This window comes from Oncorhynchus masou, chromosome 28 (assembly GCF_036934945.1).
Source record: "Oncorhynchus masou masou isolate Uvic2021 chromosome 28, UVic_Omas_1.1, whole genome shotgun sequence".
In the NCBI taxonomy this organism is placed as follows: domain Eukaryota; kingdom Metazoa; phylum Chordata; class Actinopteri; order Salmoniformes; family Salmonidae; genus Oncorhynchus; species Oncorhynchus masou.
Genome location: NC_088239.1, coordinates 71,312,686 through 71,332,631, shown reverse-complemented (window position 1 = coordinate 71,332,631; position 19,946 = coordinate 71,312,686). Strand labels below are relative to the sequence as shown.

At 46.8% G+C, this 19,946-nt stretch overlaps 1 protein-coding gene across 7 annotated transcripts in view; it reads left to right on the top strand.

Moving 5' to 3' along the window:
• LOC135518183 (F-BAR domain only protein 2-like) overlaps nt 1–19,946 on the top strand; it is a 102,381-nt gene that overhangs the window by 62,507 nt on the left and 19,928 nt on the right. For 3 of the 7 annotated variants that reach the window (XM_064943144.1, XM_064943139.1, XM_064943138.1), the window contains 5 exons: nt 1,408–1,464; nt 1,542–1,604; nt 1,794–1,967; nt 19,199–19,223; nt 19,892–19,939. In XM_064943144.1, the coding sequence (XP_064799216.1) occupies nt 1,408–1,464; nt 1,542–1,604; nt 1,794–1,967; nt 19,199–19,223; nt 19,892–19,939 (367 nt within the window). The remainder of the gene's footprint in view (nt 1–1,407; nt 1,465–1,541; nt 1,605–1,793; nt 1,968–19,198; nt 19,224–19,891; nt 19,940–19,946) is intronic. The other 4 variants (XM_064943145.1, XM_064943141.1, XM_064943140.1 and 1 more) reach the window with 2 other exon arrangements.

The window sequence follows — 19,946 nt, the reverse complement described above, 5'->3', positions numbered from 1 at the left end:
GGTCTGTCTGTCTCGGTGTCTGTCTGTCTCTGTCTGTGTCTGTCTCGGTGTCTGTCTCGGTGTCTGTCTCGGTGTCTGTCTCGGTGTCTGTCTGTGTCTGTCTCGTGTCTGTCTCGGTGTCTGTCTCGGTGTCTGTCTCGGTGTCTGTCTCGGTGTCTGTCTCGGTGTCTGTCTCGGTGTCTGTCTCGGTGTCTGTCTCGGTGTCTGTCTCGGTGTCTGTCTCGGTGTCTGTCTCGTGTCTGTCTCGGTGTCTGTCTCGTGTCTGTCTCGGTGTCTGTCTCGGTGTCTGTCTGTGTCTGTCTCGGTGTCTGTCTGTCTGTCTCGGTGTCTGTCTGTCTGTCTCGGTGTCTGTCTGTCTGTCTCGGTGTCTGTCTGTCTGTCTGTCTGGGTGTCTGTCTGTCTGTCTGTCTGTCTGTCCGGCTCGGTGTCTGTGTCTGTCTCGGTGTCTGTCTCGGTGTCTGTGTCTGTCTCGGTGTCTGTCTCTGTCTCTGTCTGTGTCTGTCTCGGTGTCTGTGTCTGTCTCGGTGTCTGTCTGTCTGTCTGTCTCGGTGTCTGTCTGTCTCGTCTGTCTCGGTGTCTGTGTCTGTCTCGGTGTCTGTGTCTGTCTCGGTGTCTGTGTCTGTCTCGGTGTCTGTGTCTGTCTCGGTGTCTGTGTCTGTCTCGGTGTCTGTGTCTGTCTCGGTGTCTGTGTCTGTCTCGGTGTCTGTGTCTGGGTGTCTGTGTCTGTCTCGGTGTCTGTCTCGTGTCTGTCTCGGTGTCTGTGTCTGTCTCGGTGTCTGTGTCTGTCTCGGTGTCTGTGTCTGTCTCGGTGTCTGTGTCTGTCTCGGTCTGTGTCTGTCTCGGTGTCTGTGTCTGTCTCGGTGTCTGTGTCTGTCTCTGTCTCGTGTCTGTGTCTGTCTCGGTGTCTGTGTCTGTCTCGGTGTCTGTCTGGGTGTCTGTGTCTGTCTCGGTGTCTGTCTCGGTCTGTGTCTGTCTGGTGTCTGTCTCTCGTGTCTGTCTCGGTGTCTGTCTGTGTCTGTCTCGGTCTGTCTGGTGTCTGTCTGTCTGTCTCGGTGTCTGTCTGTCTCGGTGTCTGTCTGTCTCGGTGTCTGTCTGTCTCGGTGTCTGTCTGTCTCGGTGTCTGTCTGTCTCGGTGTCTGTCTGTCTCGGTGTCTGTCTGTCTCGTGTCTGTCTGTCTCGGTGTCTGTCTGTCTCGGTGTCTGTCTGTCTCGGTGTCTGTCTGTCTCGGTGTCTGTCTGTCTCGGTGTCTGTCTGTCTCGGTGTCTGTCTGTCTCGGTGTCTGTTTCTCTCTCGGTGTCTGTGTCTGTGTCTCGGTGTCTGTTTCTCTCTCGGTGTCTGTGTCTGTCTGGGTGTCTGTCTGTCTCTCTTTCTCTGTGTCTGTCTCTCTGTGTCTCCTCTGGGCTGTAGAACAATACCAATGGAGTTCCTCCTGGATACTATGGCACCATAGACTTCCAAAACGCTGTGAGTCTCACACACACAGCAGGAAATGCTTAAGTGCATTACTAAGTGATGCATTACTGTTGTTGTGTTTGTTCTAGAATGTCCCCACGGTTGATGAAGATGGCTTCTGCATCAGACCGGAAGACCGCAACCAAAATGATATCCTTCCTCAATACTCACACTTTAACACTGTTAACCTTCCAACACGGTCTTCAAACTCTTCTTATCATTCCTTCATCTGCTGGGGTTGATGTCCTCTGTTGGCCTTGTTACCATATTGCCATACTGTATAGCCACTGATCTGGCTTGGTGTTCTAATCCGTTCTGCTTCCTTAATCCGTGATCCACATGCCAAAGAGAACTTGTTCTATTCGTCGAGTGACTCGGAGGACGAGGATGAACCCAGGAAGTTCCGTGTGGAAATCAAGCCGGTGGCGCCCAACAACAGGACGCAACAAAGCCGAGCCACCATCGACCAACTCAAGGCCTCCATTGGAAACATCAGCCTATCGCCACCAACCTCGGTACTTCAACTCCGTACGACTTCATTTGATAGAAACCTGTTGCTCCACAATTCTGTCCGATTGCCATAGATTCCAAACACACATTGGAGAGTAGACAGACACACAAACTGTCTGATCAATATAACAATCAATACTTCCTCACCTCCCACCTTGGTGAAGGAGTCCTTCACACTTGTATATTGGATACACACTTGGATAAGGTTCAAATCCTGTATCCTACAACATTAATATAGAAAGTTGCACATCACTACTGTTACCACAGAAATACATCTGAAAGCATGTAGAAAGAGATCAACGTTCTGCTGTATTCTGTCTCTAAAGATGTTTCCTCCGTACACTTCAACTACACCCATTCACTAACCTTAGTCTACTCTCTCTCTGTTTGTCTGAGGGCCAGTTCCCCGTCACTCTGTCTGTCCCTTCTCCTCTCTAACACTAGAGGGCAGTAGTACATTGAGTTTCCACTGTAATATCTGGGGATGGGTACTTGGTCATAAAGCCCTCTACCAGAATCATTAGACAGTATCATACATATTTGAATGTCATTTTTGCCTTATTCTGTTCTTTTGCCAGTTTGAACCTTTGTCTCAACTGTCTAAGATGAGTCACTGTGGACAGTAGGAGTGAGTGAGCTCATTCATAAGGTTCAGTTGGGAGTTTTTCTTTAAAGATTGAAATCTCCATGCATGAGTCATAATTCAAACATAATTTGGATTTGTTTTTCTGTGTTTGACCGGTAGGGTAAAAATGTATCACAAATAGTCTTCGGTTTTGGTCACTTGTTTTCTCTCTTGCTGTACTTGAACACAACGGTTGGCGCAGGTGGAATGGCCTTGTCTCTAGGTTCTGAACCATCTGTTTAGAAGCAGTGGTACCACTGCTGTACAACTAGTTGCATGGTGTTACAGTAGAGTCAGTCGTCACACCCCACTTCACCCTGCTGTCACGTAATGGGATGAGATGGCATGCAGAGACTGTCAGAGCTCCAGCACGCAGAGCCTGGCCTGACCTTTTAGGCCTGGAGTTGACCTCTCCATTCAACTTTGACTGACTGACTGGCCATATCATCTCTAAATCTCTGAGCCGCGCTCTCTGTCTGCCTGCTCAGGGTGGAAGTAGCGCCTGCCATTAAACTTTAAAACAGTAGTGTGTGTGTGAACAGTCCGTGTGCTGCTTCAGGAGGTAGTGTGAGCTCCCCCATTGCAGCTAGAGGAGTCCTACCACTCTAAACGACTGTCACGGAATCTCTTTATCTTTTTGTCATTGACCCTCTCTCCCCCTCGGTCTACCACGCCCTCTCTATCTCTCTATTGGTATTTACTCTTGTTTTCTTAGGGCATTTTGCTGCTGGGTTTGGACATTACTTGTATGTGACTCTTTATGGGGTTAGTCAACCGTTACATTTGACAGTGTTTAGAAATATTCTTTTCAGATATGTTTTAAATAAGCATGATTCTGCTAATTTTTTGTTGTTTTAAATGGAATGACTCCACTTTGTGTCGAATTCCTATGTTTATGGAGAATTTCTTTGTTATTTTTGAAGCATTAAGAAGTTTCTTGAGGAAAAACATTCTCTGGCTTTTCCAAGGCCTGAAATTCGGATTTGGTCATTTACAAATGAGTTTTTGCTCGACAACAGGACTTAATATTTAAATATTTTCTCAGTCCAACGACTAACAGCAGCAGCCTACTGTTTCTTTTTTCTGTTTGGACTTTCACCTGAAGTACTGTAATATTCCCTGCGTTTTATTTTATTGCTCCCTCCTTCAAATCTTATGTATTTTCTTTCCACCTTAATATTGACAGAAATGTTCTGCGCTAAATGTTCTCTAGTTAAAAAATCTAGACGACAATGAACGTTGCATCAATTTCTTGCCATTTTGTCTTTCTCCTTATCAGTTCCCTTCTGTGCTGTTTGTTCCTTTATTGAAACAGCAGCCGGAATGGTTTATGTGTGACTGTGTGTGGAGATCTGTAGTGTGTGTGTGTGTGTGTGTGTGGAGATCTGTAGTGTGTGTGTGTGTGTGTGTGTGTGGGGATCTGTAGTGTGTGTGTGTGTGTGTGGAGATCTGTAATGTGTGTGTGTGGAGATCTGTAATGTGTGTGTGTGTGTGTGTGTGTGGAGATCTGTAATGTGTGTGTGTGTGTGTGTGTGGAGATCTGTAATGTGTGCGTGTGTGTGTGTGTGGAGATCTGTAATATGTGTGTGTGTGTGGAGATCTGTAATATGTGTGTGTGTGTGGAGATCTGTAATATGTGTGTGTGTGTGTGTGGAGATCTGTAATATGTGTGTGTGTGGAGATCTGTAATATGTGTGTGTGGAGATCTGTAATATGTGTGTGTGTGTGTGTGTGTGTGTGTGGAGATCTGTAGTGTGTGTGTGGAGATCTGTAGTGTGTGTGTGGAGATCTGTAGTGTGTGTGTGGAGATCTGTAGTGTGTGTGTGGAGATCTGTAGTGTGTGTGTGGAGATCTGTAGTGTGTGTGTGTGTGGAGATCTGTAGTGTGTGTGTGTGTGGAGATCTGTAGTGTGTGTGTGTGTGGAGATCTGTAATGTGTGTGTGTGTGTGTGTGTGTGTGGAGATCTGTAATGTGTGTGTGTGTGTGTGTGGAGATCTGTAATGTGTGTGTGTGTGTGTGTGTGTGGAGATCTGTAATGTGTGTGTGTGTGTGTGGAGATCTGTAATGTGTGTGTGTGTGTGTGTGGAGATCTGTAATGTGTGTGTGTGTGTGTGGAGATCTGTAATATGTGTGTGTGTGTGTGGAGATCTGTAATGTGTGTGTGTGTGTGGAGATCTGTAATATGTGTGTGTGTGGAGATCTGTAATATGTGTGTGTGTGGAGATCTGTAATATGTGTGTGTGGAGATCTGTAATATGTGTGTGTGTGTGTGTGTGTGTGTGTGGAGATCTGTAGTGTGTGTGTGGAGATCTGTAGTGTGTGTGTGTGGAGATCTGTAATGTGTGTGTGTGGAGATCTGTAATGTGTGTGTGTGTGTGTGTGTGTGTGTGTGTGTGTGTGTGTGTGTGTGTGTGGAGATCTGTAATGTGTGTGTGTCTGTGTGTGTGTGTGAGATCTGTAATGTGTGTGTGTGGAGATCTGTAATATGTGTGTGTGTGTGTGGAGATCTGTAATGTGTGTGTGTGTCTGTGTGTGTGTGTGAGATCTGTAATGTGTGTGTGTGGAGATCTGTAATGTGTGTGTGGAGATCTGTAGTGTGTGTGTGTGAGATCTGTAGTGTGTGTGTGTGTGTGTGTGGAGATCTGTAGTGTGTGTGTGAGATCTGTAGTGTGTGTGTGTGTGTGTGTGAGTGTGTGTGTGTGTGTGGAGATCTGTAGTGTGTGTGTGTGTGTGTGTGTGTGGAGATCTGTAGTGTGTGTGTGGAGATCTGTAGTGTGTGTGTGTGAGATGTGTAGTGTGTGTGTGTGATCTGTGTGTGTGTGTGGAGATCTGTAGTGTGTGTGGAGAGCTGTAGTGTGTGTGTGTGTGTGTGTGTGTGTGGAGAGCTGTAGTGTGTGTGTGTGTGTGTGTGTGTGGAGAGCTGTAGTGTGTGTGTGTGTGTGTGTGTGGAGAGCTGTAGTGTGTGTGTGTGTGTGTGTGGAGAGCTGTAGTGTGTGTGTGTGTGTGTGTGGAGAGCTGTAGTGTGTGGTGTGTGTGTGTGTGTGTGTGTGTGGAGAGCTGTAGTGTGTGTGTGTGTGTGTGTGTGGAGATCTGTAGTGTGTGTGTGTGTGTGTGTGTGTGTGTGTGTGTGGAGAGCTGTAGTGTGTGTGTGTGTGTGTGTGTGGAGAGCTGTAGTGTGTGTGTGGAGAGCTGTAGTGTGTGTGTGTGTGTGGAGAGCTGTAGTGTGTGTGTGTGTGTGTGAGCTGTAGTGTGTGTGTGTGTGTGCGAGAGCTGTAGTGTGTGTGTGTGTGTGTGGAGAGCTGTAGTGTGTGTGTGTGTGTGTGTGTGAGCTGTGTGTGTGTGTGGAGAGCTGTGTGTGTGTGTGTGTGTGTGAGAGCTGTAGTGTGTGTGTGTGTGTGTGTGTGGCGAGAGCTGTAGTGTGTGTGTGTGTGGCGAGAGCTGTAGTGTGTGTGTGTGTGTGTGTGTGTGGAGAGCTGTAGTGTGTGTGTGTGGTGTGTGGAGAGCTGTAGTGTGTGTGTGTGTGTGGGAGCTGTAGTGTGTGTGTGTGTGTGGAGAGCTGTAGTGTGTGTGTGTGTGTGTGTGTGTGTGTGTGTGTGTGTGAGTGTGTGTGTGTGTGTGTGGAGAGCTGTAGTGTGTGTGTGGAGAGATGTGTGGAGTGTGTGTGTGTGTGTGTGGAGAGCTGTAGTGTGTGTGTGTGTGTGGAGAGCTGTAGTGTGTGTGTGTGTGTGGAGAGCTGTAGTGTGTGTGGAGAGCTGTAGTGTGTGTGGAGATCTGTAGTGTGTGTGTGTGTGGAGATCTGTAGTGTGTGTGTGTGTGTGTGTGTGTGTGTGTGGAGATCTGGTGTGTGTGTGTGTGTGGAGATCTGGTGTGTGTGTGTGTGTGTGTGGAGATCTGGTGTGTGTGTGTGTGTGGAGATCTGTGGTGTGTGGAGATCTGTGGTGTGTGGAGATCTGTGGTGTGTGGAGATCTGTGGTGTGTGGAGATCTGTGGTGTGTGGAGATCTGTGGTGTGTGGAGATCTGTGGTGTGTGGAGATCTGTAGTGTGTGGAGATCTGTAGTGTGTGGAGATCTGTGGTGTGTGGAGATCTGTAGTGTGTGGAGATCTGTAGTGTGTGGAGATCTGTAGTGTGTGGAGATCTGTAGTGTGTGGAGATCTGTAGTGTGTGGAGATCTGTAGTGTGTGGAGATCTGTAGTGTGTGGAGATCTGTAGTGTGTGATCTGTGGTGGAGATCTGTAGTGTGTGGAGATCTGTGTGTGTGTGGAGATCTGTAGTGTGTGGAGATCTGTAGTGTGTGGAGATCTGTAGTGTGTGGAGATCTGTAGTGTGTGTGTGTGGAGATCTGTAGTGTGTGTGTGGAGATCTGTAGTGTGTGTGTGGAGATCTGTAGTGTGTGTGTGTGGAGATCTGTAGTGTGTGTGTGTGGAGATCTGTAGTGTGTGTGTGTGGAGATCTGTAGTGTGTGTGTGTGGAGATCTGTAGTGTGTGTGTGTGGAGATCTGTAGTGTGTGTGTGTGGAGATCTGTAGTGTGTGTGTGTGGAGATCTGTAGTGTGTGTGTGTGAGATCTGTGTGTGTGTGTGGAGATCTGTAGTGTGTGTGTGTGGAGATCTGTAGTGTGTGTGTGTGGAGATCTGTAGTGTGTGGAGATGTGTGTGTGGAGATCTGTAGTGTGTGTGTGTGGAGATCTGTAGTGTGTGTGTGTGAGATCTGTAGTGTGTGTGTGTGGAGATCTGTAGTGTGTGTGGAGATCTGTAGTGTGTGTGTGTGGAGATCTGTAGTGTGTGTGTGTGGAGATCTGTAGTGTGTGTGTGTGGATCTGTAGTGTGTGTGTGTGGAGATCTGTAGTGTGTGTGTGTGGAGATCTGTAGTGTGTGTGTGGAGATCTGTAGTGTGTGTGTGTGGAGATCTGTAGTGTGTGTGTGTGGAGATCTGTAGTGTGTGTGTGTGGAGATCTGTAGTGTGTGTGTGTGATCTGTAGTCTGTAGTGTGTGTGTGTGGAGATCTGTAGTGTGTGTGTGTGGAGATCTGTAGTGTGTGTGTGTGGAGATCTGTAGTGTGTGTGTGTGGAGATCTGTAGTGTGTGTGTGTGTGTGTGAGATCTGTAGTGTGTGTGTGTGTGGAGATCTGTAGTGTGTGTGTGTGGAGATCTGTAGTGTGTGTGTGGAGATCTGTAGTGTGTGTGTGGAGATCTGTAGTGTGTGTGTGGAGATCTGTAGTGTGTGTGTGTGAGATCTGTAGTGTGTGTGTGAGATCTGTAGTGTGTGTGTGGAGATCTGTGTGTGTGTGTGTGTGTCTGTAGTGTGTGTGTGTGTGGAGATCTGTAGTGTGTGTGTGTGTCTGTAGTGTGTGGAGATCTGTAGTGTGTGTGTGTGTGTGGAGATCTGTAGTGTGTGTGTGTGGAGATCTGTAGTGTGTGTGTGTGGAGATCTGTAGTGTGTGTGTGTGGAGATCTGTAGTGTGTGTGTGAGATCTGTAGTGTGTGTGTGGAGATCTGTAGTGTGTGTGTGTGAGATCTGTAGTGTGTGTGGAGATCTGTAGTGTGTGTGTGTGGAGATCTGTAGTGTGTGTGTGTGGAGATCTGTAGTGTGTGTGTGTGGAGATCTGTAGTGTGTGTGTGTGGAGATCTGTAGTGTGTGTGTGTGGAGATCTGTAGTGTGTGTGTGTGTGGAGATCTGTAGTGTGTGTGTGTGTGGAGATCTGTAGTGTGTGTGTGTGTGGAGATCTGTAGTGTGTGTGTGGAGATCTGTAGTGTGTGTGTGTGAGATCTGTAGTGTGTGTGTGTGTGTCTGTGTGTGTGTGTGTGAGATCTGTAGTGTGTGTGTGTGTGTGTGAGATCTGTAGTGTGTGTGTGTGTGTGTGGTCTGTGTGTGTGTGTGTGTGAGATCTGTAGTGTGTGTGTGTGTGAGATCTGTAGTGTGTGTGTGTGAGATCTGTAGTGTGTGTGTGTGGAGATCTGTAGTGTGTGTGTGTGTGTGTGGAGATCTGTAGTGTGTGTGTGTGTGGAGATCTGTAGTGTGTGTGTGTGTGGAGATCTGTAGTGTGTGTGTGTGGAGATCTGTAGTGTGTGTGTGTGGAGATCTGTAGTGTGTGTGTGTGTGGAGATCTGTAGTGTGTGTGTGTGGAGATCTGTGTGTGTGTGTGGAGATCTGTAGTGTGTGTGTGTGGAGATCTGTGTGTGTGTGTGAGATCTGTAGTGTGTGTGTGTGTGAGATCTGTAGTGTGTGTGTGTGTGAGATCTGTAGTGTGTGTGTGTGGAGATCTGTAGTGTGTGTGTGTGGAGATCTGTAGTGTGTGTGTGTGGAGATCTGTAGTGTGTGTGTGTGTGTGGAGATCTGTAGTGTGTGTGTGTGAGATCTGTAGTGTGTGTGGAGATCTGTAGTGTGTGTGTGTGAGATCTGTAGTGTGTGTGTGTGAGATCTGTAGTGTGTGTGTGGAGATCTGTAGTGTGTGTGTGTGGAGATCTGTAGTGTGTGTGTGTGTGGAGATCTGTAGTGTGTGTGTGTGTGGAGATCTGTAGTGTGTGTGTGTGTGTGGAGATCTGTGTGTGTGTGTGTGTGTGTGTGTGTGTGTGTGTGGAGATCTGTAGTGTGTGTGTGTGGAGATCTGTAGTGTGTGTGTGTGGAGATCTGTAGTGTGTGTGTGGAGATCTGTAGTGTGTGTGTGTGTGTGTGGAGATCTGGTGTGTGTGTGTGTGGAGGTCTGTAGTGTGTGTAGAGATCTGTATTGTGTGTGTGTGTGGAGATCTGTAGTGTGTGTGGAGATCTGTATTGTGTGTGTGGAGATCTGTAGTGTGTGTGTGTGTGTGTGGTGTGTGGAGATCTGTAGTGTGTGTGTGTGGAGATCTGTAGTGTGTGTGTGTGTGTGTGTGTGTGGAGATCTGTAGTGTGTGTGGAGATCTGTAGTGTGTGTGTGTGGAGATCTGTAGTGTGTGTGTGTGGAGATCTGTAGTGTGTGTGTGTGGAGATCTGTAGTGTGTGTGTGTGGAGATCTGTAGTGTGTGTGTGTGGAGATCTGTAGTGTGTGTGTGTGTGTGGAGATCTGTAGTGTGTGTGTGTGGAGATCTGTAGTGTGTGTGTGTGTGTGTGATCTGTAGTGTGTGTGTGTGTGGAGATCTGTAGTGTGTGTGTGTGGAGATCTGTGTGTGTGTGTGGAGATCTGTAGTGTGTGTGTGTGGAGATCTGTAGTGTGTGTGTGGAGATCTGTGTGTGTGTGTGAGATCTGTAGTGTGTGTGTGTGTGTGTGTGTGATCTGTAGTGTGTGTGGAGTGTGTGTGTGTGGAGATCTGTAGTGTGTGTGTGGAGATCTGTAGTGTGTGTGTGTGTGTGTGAGATCTGTAGTGTGTGTGTGTGTGTGGAGATCTGTAGTGTGTGTGTGTGGAGATCTGTAGTGTGTGTGTGGAGATCTGATCTGTAGTGTGTGTGTGTGGTGATCTGTAGTGTGTGTGTGGAGATCTGTAGTGTGTGTGTGGAGATCTGTAGTGTGTGTGTGGAGATCTGTAGTGTGTGTGTGTGTGTGTGTGGAGATCTGTAGTGTGTGTGTGGAGATCTGTAGTGTGTGTGTGTGTGTGTGTGGAGATCTGTAGTGTGTGTGTGTGTGTGAGATCTGTAGTGTGTGTGTGTGTGTGTGTGGATCTGTAGTGTGTGTGTGTGTGTGTGTGTGTGAGATCTGTAGTGTGTGTGTGTGGAGATCTGTAGTGTGTGTGTGTGGAGATCTGTAGTGTGTGTGTGAGATCTGTAGTGTGTGTCTGTGTGTGGTGAGATCTGTAGTGTGTGTGTGTGTGTGGAGATCTGTAGTGTGTGTGTGTCTGTATTGTGTGTGTGTGTGGATCTGTATTGTGTGTGTGGAGATCTGTAGTGTGTGTGTGTGTGTGTGGAGATCTGTATTGTGTGTGTGGAGATCTGTAGTGTGTGTGTGTGTGTGTGGAGATCTGTAGTGTGTGTGTGTGGAGATCTGTAGTGTGTGTGTGTGTGTGTGGAGATCTGTAGTGTGTGTGTGGAGATCTGTAGTGTGTGTGTGGAGATCTGTAGTGTGTGTGTGGAGATCTGTAGTGTGTGTGTGTGGAGATCTGTAGTGTGTGTGTGTGGAGATCTGTAGTGTGTGTGTGTGTGTGTGTGTGTGTGTGTGTGTGTGTGTGTGTGTGTGTGGAGATCTGTAGTGTGTGTGTGGAGATCTGTAGTGTGTGTGTGTGTGTGGAGATCTGTAGTGTGTGTGTTTGGAGATCTGTAGTGTGTGTGTGTGTGTGTGGAGATCTGTAGTGTGTGTGTTTGGAGATCTGTAGTGTGTGTGTGTGTGTGTGGAGATCTGTAGTGTGTGTGTGTGTGTGTGGAGATCTGTAGTGTGTGTGTGGAGATCTGTAGTGTGTGTGTGGAGATCTGTAGTGTGTGTGTGGAGAGCTGTAGTGTGTGTGTGGAGATCTGTAGTGTGTGTGTGTGTGTGGAGATCTGTAGTGTGTGTGTGTGTGTGTGGAGATCTGGTGTGTGTGTGTGTGTGTGGAGATCTGTAGTGTGTGTGTGTGGAGATCTGTAGTGTGTGTGTGGAGATCTGGTGTGTGTGTGTGTGGAGGTCTGTAGTGTGTGTGTGCGTGTGTGGAGAGAGCTGTAGTGTGTGTAGAGATCTGTAGTGTGTGTGTGTGTGGAGATCTGTAGTGTGTGTGAGATCTGTAGTGTGTGTGTGTGATCTGTAGTGTGTGTGTGATCTGTAGTGTGTGTGTGTGGAGATCTGTAGTGTGTGTGTGTGGAGATCTGTAGTGTGTGTGTGTGGAGATCTGTGTGTGTGTGTGTGTGAGATCTGTAGTGTGTGTGTGTGGAGATCTGTAGTGTGTGTGTGTGGAGATCTGTAGTGTGTGTGTGTGGAGATCTGTAGTGTGTGTGTGTGGAGATCTGTAGTGTGTGTGTGTGGAGATCTGTAGTGTGTGTGTGTGTGTGATCTGTAGTGTGTGTGTGTGTGTGGAGATCTGTAGTGTGTGTGTGTGTGGAGATCTGTAGTGTGTGTGTGTGGAGATCTGTAGTGTGTGTGTGGAGATCTGTAGTGTGTGTGTGTGGAGATCTGTAGTGTGTGTGTGTGGAGATCTGTAGTGTGTGTGTGTGGAGATCTGTAGTGTGTGTGTGTGGAGATCTGTAGTGTGTGTGTGTGTGTGTGTGTGTGTGTGTGTGTGTGTGTGTGTGGAGATCTGTAGTGTGTGTGTGTGTGTGTGTGTGGAGATCTGTAGTGTGTGTGTGTGGAGATCTGTAGTGTGTGTGTGTGTGTGTGGAGATCTGTAGTGTGTGTGTGGAGATCTGTAGTGTGTGTGTGTGAGATCTGTAGTGTGTGTGTGTGTGTGTGTGTGGATCTGTAGTGTGTGTGTGTGTGTGTGTGAGATCTGTAGTGTGTGTGTGTGAGATCTGTAGTGTGTGTGTGGAGATCTGTAGTGTGTGTGTGTCTGTAGTGTGTGTGTGTGTGTGTGTGTGGAGCTGTAGTGTGTGTGTGTGGAGATCTGTAGTGTGTGTGTGTGTGTGTGTGGAGATCTGTAGTGTGTGTGTGTGTGTGTGAGATCTGTAGTGTGTGTGTGTGGAGATCTGTAGTGTGTGTGTGTGTGTGTCTGTGTGTGTGTGTGTGGAGATCTGTGTGTGTGTGTGGAGATCTGTAGTGTGTGTGTGTGTGTGTGTGTGTGTGTGTGTGTGTGTGTGAGATCTGTAGTGTGTGTGTGTGGAGATCTGTAGTGTGTGTGTGTGTGTGTGAGATCTGTAGTGTGTGTGTGTGTATGTGTGTGTGTGGAGATCTGTAGTGTGTGTGTGTGTGTGGTGTGTGTGGAGATCTGTAGTGTGTGTGTGGAGATCTGTAGTGTGTGTGTGTGTGTGAGATCTGTAGTGTGTGTGTGTGGAGATCTGTAGTGTGTGTGTGTGTGTGTGTGGAGATCTGTAGTGTGTGTGTGGAGATCTGTAGTGTGTGTGTGTGTGTGTGGAGATCTGTAGTGTGTGTGTGTGAGATCTGTAGTGTGTGTGTGGAGATCTGTAGATCTGTAGTGTGTGTGTGGAGAGCTGTAGTGTGTGTGTGGAGATCTGTAGTGTGTGTGTGTGTGTGTGGAGATCTGTAGTGTGTGTGTGTGTGTGTGTGGAGATCTGTAGTGTGTGTGTGTGTGTGTGTGTGTGTGTGTGGATCTGTAGTGTGTGTGTGTGGAGATCTGTAGTGTGTGTGTGTGTGTGTGGAGATCTGGTGTGTGTGTGTGTGGAGGTCTGTAGTGTGTGTGTGCGTGTGTGGAGAGAGCTGTAGTGTGTGTAGAGATCTGTAGTGTGTGTGTGTGTGGAGATCTGTATTGTGTGTGTGGAGATCTGTAGTGTGTGTGTGTGTGTGTGTGGAGATCTGTAGTGTGTGTGTGTGGAGATCTGTAGTGTGTGTGTGTGTGGAGATCTGTAGTGTGTGTGTGGAGATCTGTAGTGTGTGTGTGTGGAGATCTGTAGTGTGTGTGTGTGTGGAGCTCTGTAGTGTGTGTGTGTGTGGAGCTCTGTAGTGTGTGTGTGTGTGTGTGGAGATCTGTAGTGTGTGTGTGGAGATCTGTAGTGTGTGTGTGTGTGTGGAGATCTGTAGTGTGTGTGTGTGTGTGGAGATCTGTAGTGTGTGTGTGTGTGTGTGGAGCTCTGTAGTGTGTGTGTGTGTGTGTGTGTGTGTGTGGAGATCTGTAGTGTGTGTGTGTGTGTGTGGAGATCTGTAGTGTGTGTGTGTGTGTGGAGATCTGTAGTGTGTGTGTGGAGCTCTGTAGTGTGTGTGTGTGTGGAGATCTGTAGTGTGTGTGTGTGTGTGGAGATCTGTAGTGTGTGTGTGTGTGTGTGTGGAGCTCTGTAGTGTGTGTGTGTGTGTGTGGAGATCTGTAGTGTGTGTGTGTGTGTGTGGAGATCTGTAGTGTGTGTGTGGAGATCTGTAGTGTGTGTGTGTGTGTGGAGATCTGTAGTGTGTGTGTGTGTGTGTGTGGAGATCTGTAGTGTGTGTGTGTGTGTGGAGATCTGTAGTGTGTGTGTGTGTGTGGAGATCTGTAGTGTGTGTGTGTGTGTGGAGATCTGTAGTGTGTGTGTGTGTGGAGATCTGTAGTGTGTGTGTGTGTGTGGAGATCTGTAGTGTGTGTGTGTGTGTGGAGATCTGTAGTGTGTGTGTGTGTGGAGATCTGTAGTGTGTGTGTGTGTGGAGATCTGTAGTGTGTGTGTGTGTGGAGATCTGTAGTGTGTGTGTGTGTGTGGAGATCTGTAGTGTGTGTGTGTGTGTGGAGATCTGTAGTGTGTGTGTGTGTGTGGAGATCTGTAGTGTGTGTGTGTGTGTGGAGATCTGTAGTGTGTGTGTTTGTGTGTGTGTGGAGATCTGTAGTGTGTTTGTGTGTGTGGAGATCTGTAGTGTGTGTGTGTGTGTGTGGAGATCTGTAGTGTGTGTGTGTGTGTGGAGATCTGTAGTGTGTGTGTGTGTGGAGATCTGTAGTGTGTGTGTGTGTGGAGAGCTGTAGTGTGTGTGTGTGGATGTCTGTAGTGTGTGTGTGTGGAGATCTGTAGTGTGTGTGTGTGTGTGTGGAGATCTGTAGTGTGTGTAGATCTGTAGTGTGTGTGTGTGTGGAGATATGTAGTGTGTGTGTGTGTGTGGAGATATGTAGTGTGTGTGGAGATATGTAGTGTGTGTGTGTGTGGAGATATGTAGTGTGTGTGGAGATCTGTAGTGTGTGTCTGTGTGGAGATCTGTCGTGTGTGTCTGTGTGGAGATCTTTAGTGTGTGTCTGTGTGGAGATCTGTAGTGTGTGTCTGTGTGGAGATCTGTAGTGTGTGTCTGTGTGGAGATCTTTAGTGTGTGTCTGTGTGGAGATCTTTAGTGTGTGCCTGTGTGGAGATCTTTAGTGTGTGCCTGTGTGGAGATCTGTAGTGTGTGTCTGTGTGGAGATCTGTAGTGTGTGTCTGTGTGGAGATCTGTAGTGTGTGTCTGTGTGGAGATCTGTAGTGTGTGTCTGTGTGGAGATCTGTAGTGTGTGTGTGTGTGGAGATCTGTAGTGTGTGTGTGTGGAGATCTGTAGTGTGTGTGTGTGGAGATCTGTAGTGTGTGTGTGTGGAGATCTGTAGTGTGTGTCTGTGTGGAGATCTGTAGTGTGTCTGTGTGGAGATCTGTAGTGTGTGTGGAGATCTGTAGTGTGTGTGTGTGTGTGTGTGTGGAGATCTGTAGTGTGTGTGTGTGTGTGTGTGGAGATCTGTAGTGTGTGTGTGGAGATCTGTAGTGTGTGTGTGTGGATCTGTAGTGTGTGTGTGTGGAGATCTGTAGTGTGTGTGTGTGTGTGTGGAGATCTGTAGTGTGTTTGTGTGTGTGTGTGTGGAGATCTGTAGTGTGTGTGTGTGGAGATCTGTAGTGTGTGTGTGTGTGGAGATCTGTAGTGTGTGTGTGTGGAGCTCTGTAGTGTGTGTGGAGATCTGTAGTGTGTGTGTGTGTGTGTGTGTGGAGAGCTGTAGTGTGTGTGTGTGTGGAGATCTGTAGTGGTTGTGGAGATCTGTAGTGTGTGTGTGTGTGTGTGTGTGTGTGTGTGTGTGTGTGTGTGTGGAGATCTGTAGTGTGTTTGTGTGTGTGTGGAGCTCTGTAGTGTGTGTGTGTGTGTGTGGAGAGCTGTAGTGTGTGTGTGTGTGGAGATCTGTAGTGGTTGTGGAGATCTGTAGTGTGTGTGTGTGGAGATCTGTAGTGTGTGTGTGTGGAGATCTGTAGTGTGTGTGTGTGGAGATCTGTAGTGTGTGTGTGTGTGTGTGGAGATCTGTAGTGTGTGTGTGTGTGGAGCTCTGTAGTGTGTGTGTGTGTGGAGATCTGTAGTGTGTGTGTGTGTGTGGAGATCTGTAGTGTGTGTGTGTGTGTGTGTGTGTGTGGAGCTCTGTAGTGTGTGTGTGTGTGGAGATCTGTAGTGTGTGTGTTTGTGTGTGTGTGGAGATCTGTAGTGTGTGTGTTTGTGTGTGTGTGGAGATCTGTAGTGTGTTTGTGTGTGTGGAGATCTGTAGTGTGTGTGTGTGTGTGGAGATCTGTAGTGTGTGTGTGTGTGTGGAGATCTGTAGTGTGTGTGTGTGTGTGGACATCTGTAGTGTGTGTGTGTGTGTGGAGAGCTGTAGTGTGTGTGTGTGGAGAGCTGTAGTGTGTGTGTGTGGATGTCTGTAGTGTGTGTGTGTGGATGTCTGTAGTGTGTGTAGATCTGTAGTGTGTGTGTGTGTGTGTGGAGATATGTAGTGTGTGTGTGTGTGTGTGTGTGTGTGTGTGTGGAGATATGTAGTGTGTGTGGAGATCTGTAGTGTGTGTCTGTGTGGAGATCTGTCGTGTGTGTCTGTGTGGAGATCTTTAGTGTGTGTCTGTGTGGAGATCTGTAGTGTGTGTCTGTGTGGAGATCTGTAGTGTGTGTCTGTGTGGAGATCTTTAGTGTGTGTCTGTGTGGAGATCTTTAGTGTGTGCCTGTGTGGAGATCTTTAGTGTGTGCCTGTGTGGAGATCTGTAGTGTGTGCCTGTGTGGAGATCTGTAGTGTGTGTCTGTGTGGAGATCTGTAGTGTGTGTCTGTGTGGAGATCTGTAGTGTGTGTGTGTGTGGAGATCTGTAGTGTGTGTGTGTGGAGATCTGTAGTGTGTGTGTGTGTGTGTGTGGAGATCTGTAGTGTGTGTGTGTGGAGATCTGTAGTGTGTGTGTGTGGAGATCTGTAGTGTGTGTGTGTGGAGATCTGTAGTGTGTTTGTGTGGAGATCTGTAGTGTGTGTGTGTGGAGATCTGTAGTGTGTGTGTGTGTGGAGATCTGTAGTGTGTGTGTGTGTGGAGATCTGTAGTGTGTGTCTGTGTGGAGATCTGTAGTGTGTGTCTGTGTGGAGATCTGTAGTGTGTGTGGAGATCTGTAGTGTGTGTGTGTGTGTGGAGATCTGTAGTGTGTGTGTGTGTGTGTGTGTGTGGAGATCTGTAGTGTGTGTGTGTGGATCTGTAGTGTGTGTGTGTGGATCTGTAGTGTGTGTGTGTGGATCTGTAGTGTGTGTGTGTGGATCTGTAGTGTGTGTGTGTGTGTGTGGATCTGTAGTGTGTGTGTGTGGAGATCTGTAGTGTGTGTGTGTGTGTGTGGAGATCTGTAGTGTGTGTGTGTGTGTGTGGAGATCTGTAGTGTGTTTGTGTGTGTGTGTGGAGATCTGTAGTGTGTGTGTGTGGAGATCTGTAGTGTGTGTGTGTGGAGCTCTGTAGTGTGTGTGTGTGTGTGTGTGTGTGTGTGTGTGTGTGTGGAGATCTGTAGTGTGTGTGTGTGTGGAGAGCTGTAGTGTGTGTGTGTGTGGAGATCTGTAGTGGTTGTGGAGATCTGTAGTGTGTGTGTGTGTGTGTGTGTGGAGATCTGTAGTGTGTTTGTGTGTGTGTGGAGATCTGTAGTGTGTGTGGAGATCTGTAGTGTGTGTCTGTGTGGAGCTCTGTAGTGTGTGTGTGTGTGTGGAGAGCTGTAGTGTGTGTGTGTGTGGAGATCTGTAGTGTGTGTGTGGAGATCTGTAGTGTGTGTGTGGAGATCTGTAGTGTGTGTGTGTGTGTGTGTGTGTGGAGATCTGTAGTGTGTGTGTGTGTGTGTGTGTGGAGATCTGTAGTGTGTGTGGAGATCTGTAGTGTGTGTCTGTGTGGAGATCTGTAGTGTGTGTCTGTGTGGAGATCTTTAGTGTGTGTCTGTGTGGAGATCTGTAGTGTGTGTGTGTAGATCTGTAGTGTGTGTGTGGAGATCTGTAGTGTGTGTGTGTGTGTGTGGAGATCTGTAGTGTGTGTGTGTGTGTGTGGAGATCTGTAGTGTGTGTGGAGATCTGTAGTGTGTGTCTGTGTGGAGATCTGTAGTGTGTGTCTGTGTGGAGATCTTTAGTGTGTGTCTGTGTGGAGATCTGTAGTGTGTGTGTGGAGATCTGTAGTGTGTGTGTGGAGATCTGTAGTGTGTGTGTGGAGATCTGTAGTGTGTGTGTGTGTGGAGATCTGTAGTGTGTGTGTGTGTGTGGAGATCTGTAGTGTGTGTGTGTGTGGAGATCTGTAGTGTGTGTGTTGAGATCTGTAGTGTGTGTGTGTGTGGAGATCTGTAGTGTGTGTGTGTGTGTGGAGATCTGTAGTGTGTGTCTGTGTGGAGATCTGTAGTGTGTGTCTGTGTGGAGATCTGTAGTGTGTGTGTGGCAGGCTTCAGCCGTAATTGAACCCATTTGTTGCTTAGTGCCTGTGGGACTAAACCCTGGACCCACAGCACCACGGCGCTTTGACGCTTCAGCTGCCTCCCTCTAAACCCCTTCTGTTCCTCTCCTCCTTCTTTCTCCCTCTCCTTTTTCAGTGTGTCAATAAAGGCTTTATTGGAATTGATGGTCTTAGTTTCCATTGGGTCACACAGAAGTACATCAGATCTTCTGTTGGTTGCAACTGTTAGTTTTTGAATATCTCTCTCCCTCTCCTCTCTCTCTCATACCTGATTGATGGCAGTGCGGGGTTAGATACTGTGTCCTGTCTGTTCTGTGCAGCTGCATTTTTCACCCTAGGTTTAATGTCTGGTATGTGTCTGAGAAGCTTAATCCTGTGATTTACTGTCTCTTTAAAACTGATGTGGAAAAAGCCTCTCAGGGAATAGTTAATAATACGCTTTTCAACATTTCCATTTATCAATTCTATTTTAGTTCGGGACAGTTTTTTTGGTATTGTGAGTACTGTACCCCACCTGATAAATATCTCCTGTATTGTGAGTACTGTACCCCACCTGATAAATATCGCCTGTATTGTGAGTACTGTACCCCACCTGATAAATATCGCCCGTATTGTGAGTACCGTACCCCACCTGATAAATATTGCCTGTATTGTGAGTACCGTACCCCACCTGATAAATATCGCCTGTATTGTGAGGACCGTACCCCACCTGATAAATATCGCCTGTATTGTGAGTACCGTACCCCACCTGATAAATATCGCCTGTATTGTGAGTACCGTACCCCACCTGATAAATATCGCCTGTATTGAGAGTACCGTACCCCACCTGATAAATATCCCCTGTATTGTGAGTACCGTACCCCTCCTGATAAATATTGCCTGTATTGTGAGTACCGTACCCCACCTGATAAATATTGCCTGTATTGTGAGTACCGTACCCCTCCTGATAAATATCGCCTGTATTGTGAGTACCGTACCCCTCCTGATAAATATCGCCTGTATTGTGAGTACCGTACCCCACCTGATAAATATCGCCTGTATTGTGCATATCTCTGTTTTTAGAAAGTGTTATTCAGCAAGTAAGTTATTTCACAAGTGTTGATTCTGAAAGAGTAACACATTGAGGAACGTTGAGCTGTCATCTTAAATAGGTGTAGTTCGAGATACTGTGTACAGACAGAAGTGAATTGACCCTGCACTACTGAAGATTGGTTCCATCTAGGACCTATGCCAAATCACCTACTGTCTGTTATAATAATGGCATCAAAGTACTGACAAGAACATTCCAGATACAACCATGTTTTACGTACATTTACTTCAAATGTACTTTTCTCTGATATTCATTTTGTCTTTGTGCAGTAAAGTAGGTTTTGGGATTGTTAGTCTTTTTTTTGTGGAGGATGAGGGCTGAAGTTCTGTGTGTCTTATCTTATCTGTAGTTAATTAATGTCTGTTTATATTCTCAGAGTCAGATGCGAAGGAACCAATCCAGTGAGTATTTTATTTGACACCCCCTCTCCTCCTCCTCCTCTGTTTGATGGCTGCGACCATTTTTGACTTTTTAACTTCATTTTTCTTGCCTCAGGTCGTTCTTAAAGAAAATAAAAAATCCTAGCAACCTCGCCAAAACCAACATATCCCCAGCTAAAGTAAACTTAGTTAGTTTTTTATATGTGTGTATTTAAGAGGGGATTCCTGTTCCCCCTATAAGCTATGAGTAAAAGATTGATTGCTTAATTGCTTGTTTTTATTTTGCATGTCAGAAATGATCATTTTCCTCCTGAGTTTTTGGCTACAATTTGTATATTTTGCTGTGTTTGATTTTCTGCTTGAACAAATGAATTAGTTGTCGATAAAGGAATGCAACAAGTCACGTAACTGTCTCAAACTGTGAACTATTAGTGGGTGTTAGCAAGTAAACCATGAAGAAATAAATATATCACAAATATATTAAGTAGCATTATACACAGTTTAAATAACATCCCTTTATTATCCTTTGATATTCATATTACCATCATATCAAGTTATAGTTTGAAAGTATTTTATCAATTTGATAGAGCTAAGACTGATAATGCAACTTTTTGATAGAGTTTAAGGCTGATACTATGTATATGTGGTAGAGTTAAGAGATTCATAGCCATGTGTTTAAACATGCTCAGGGCTGTCAGGAATGCATTCCCACTCAGCGATAGGCTCTCAGGTGCTAGGTGAGTA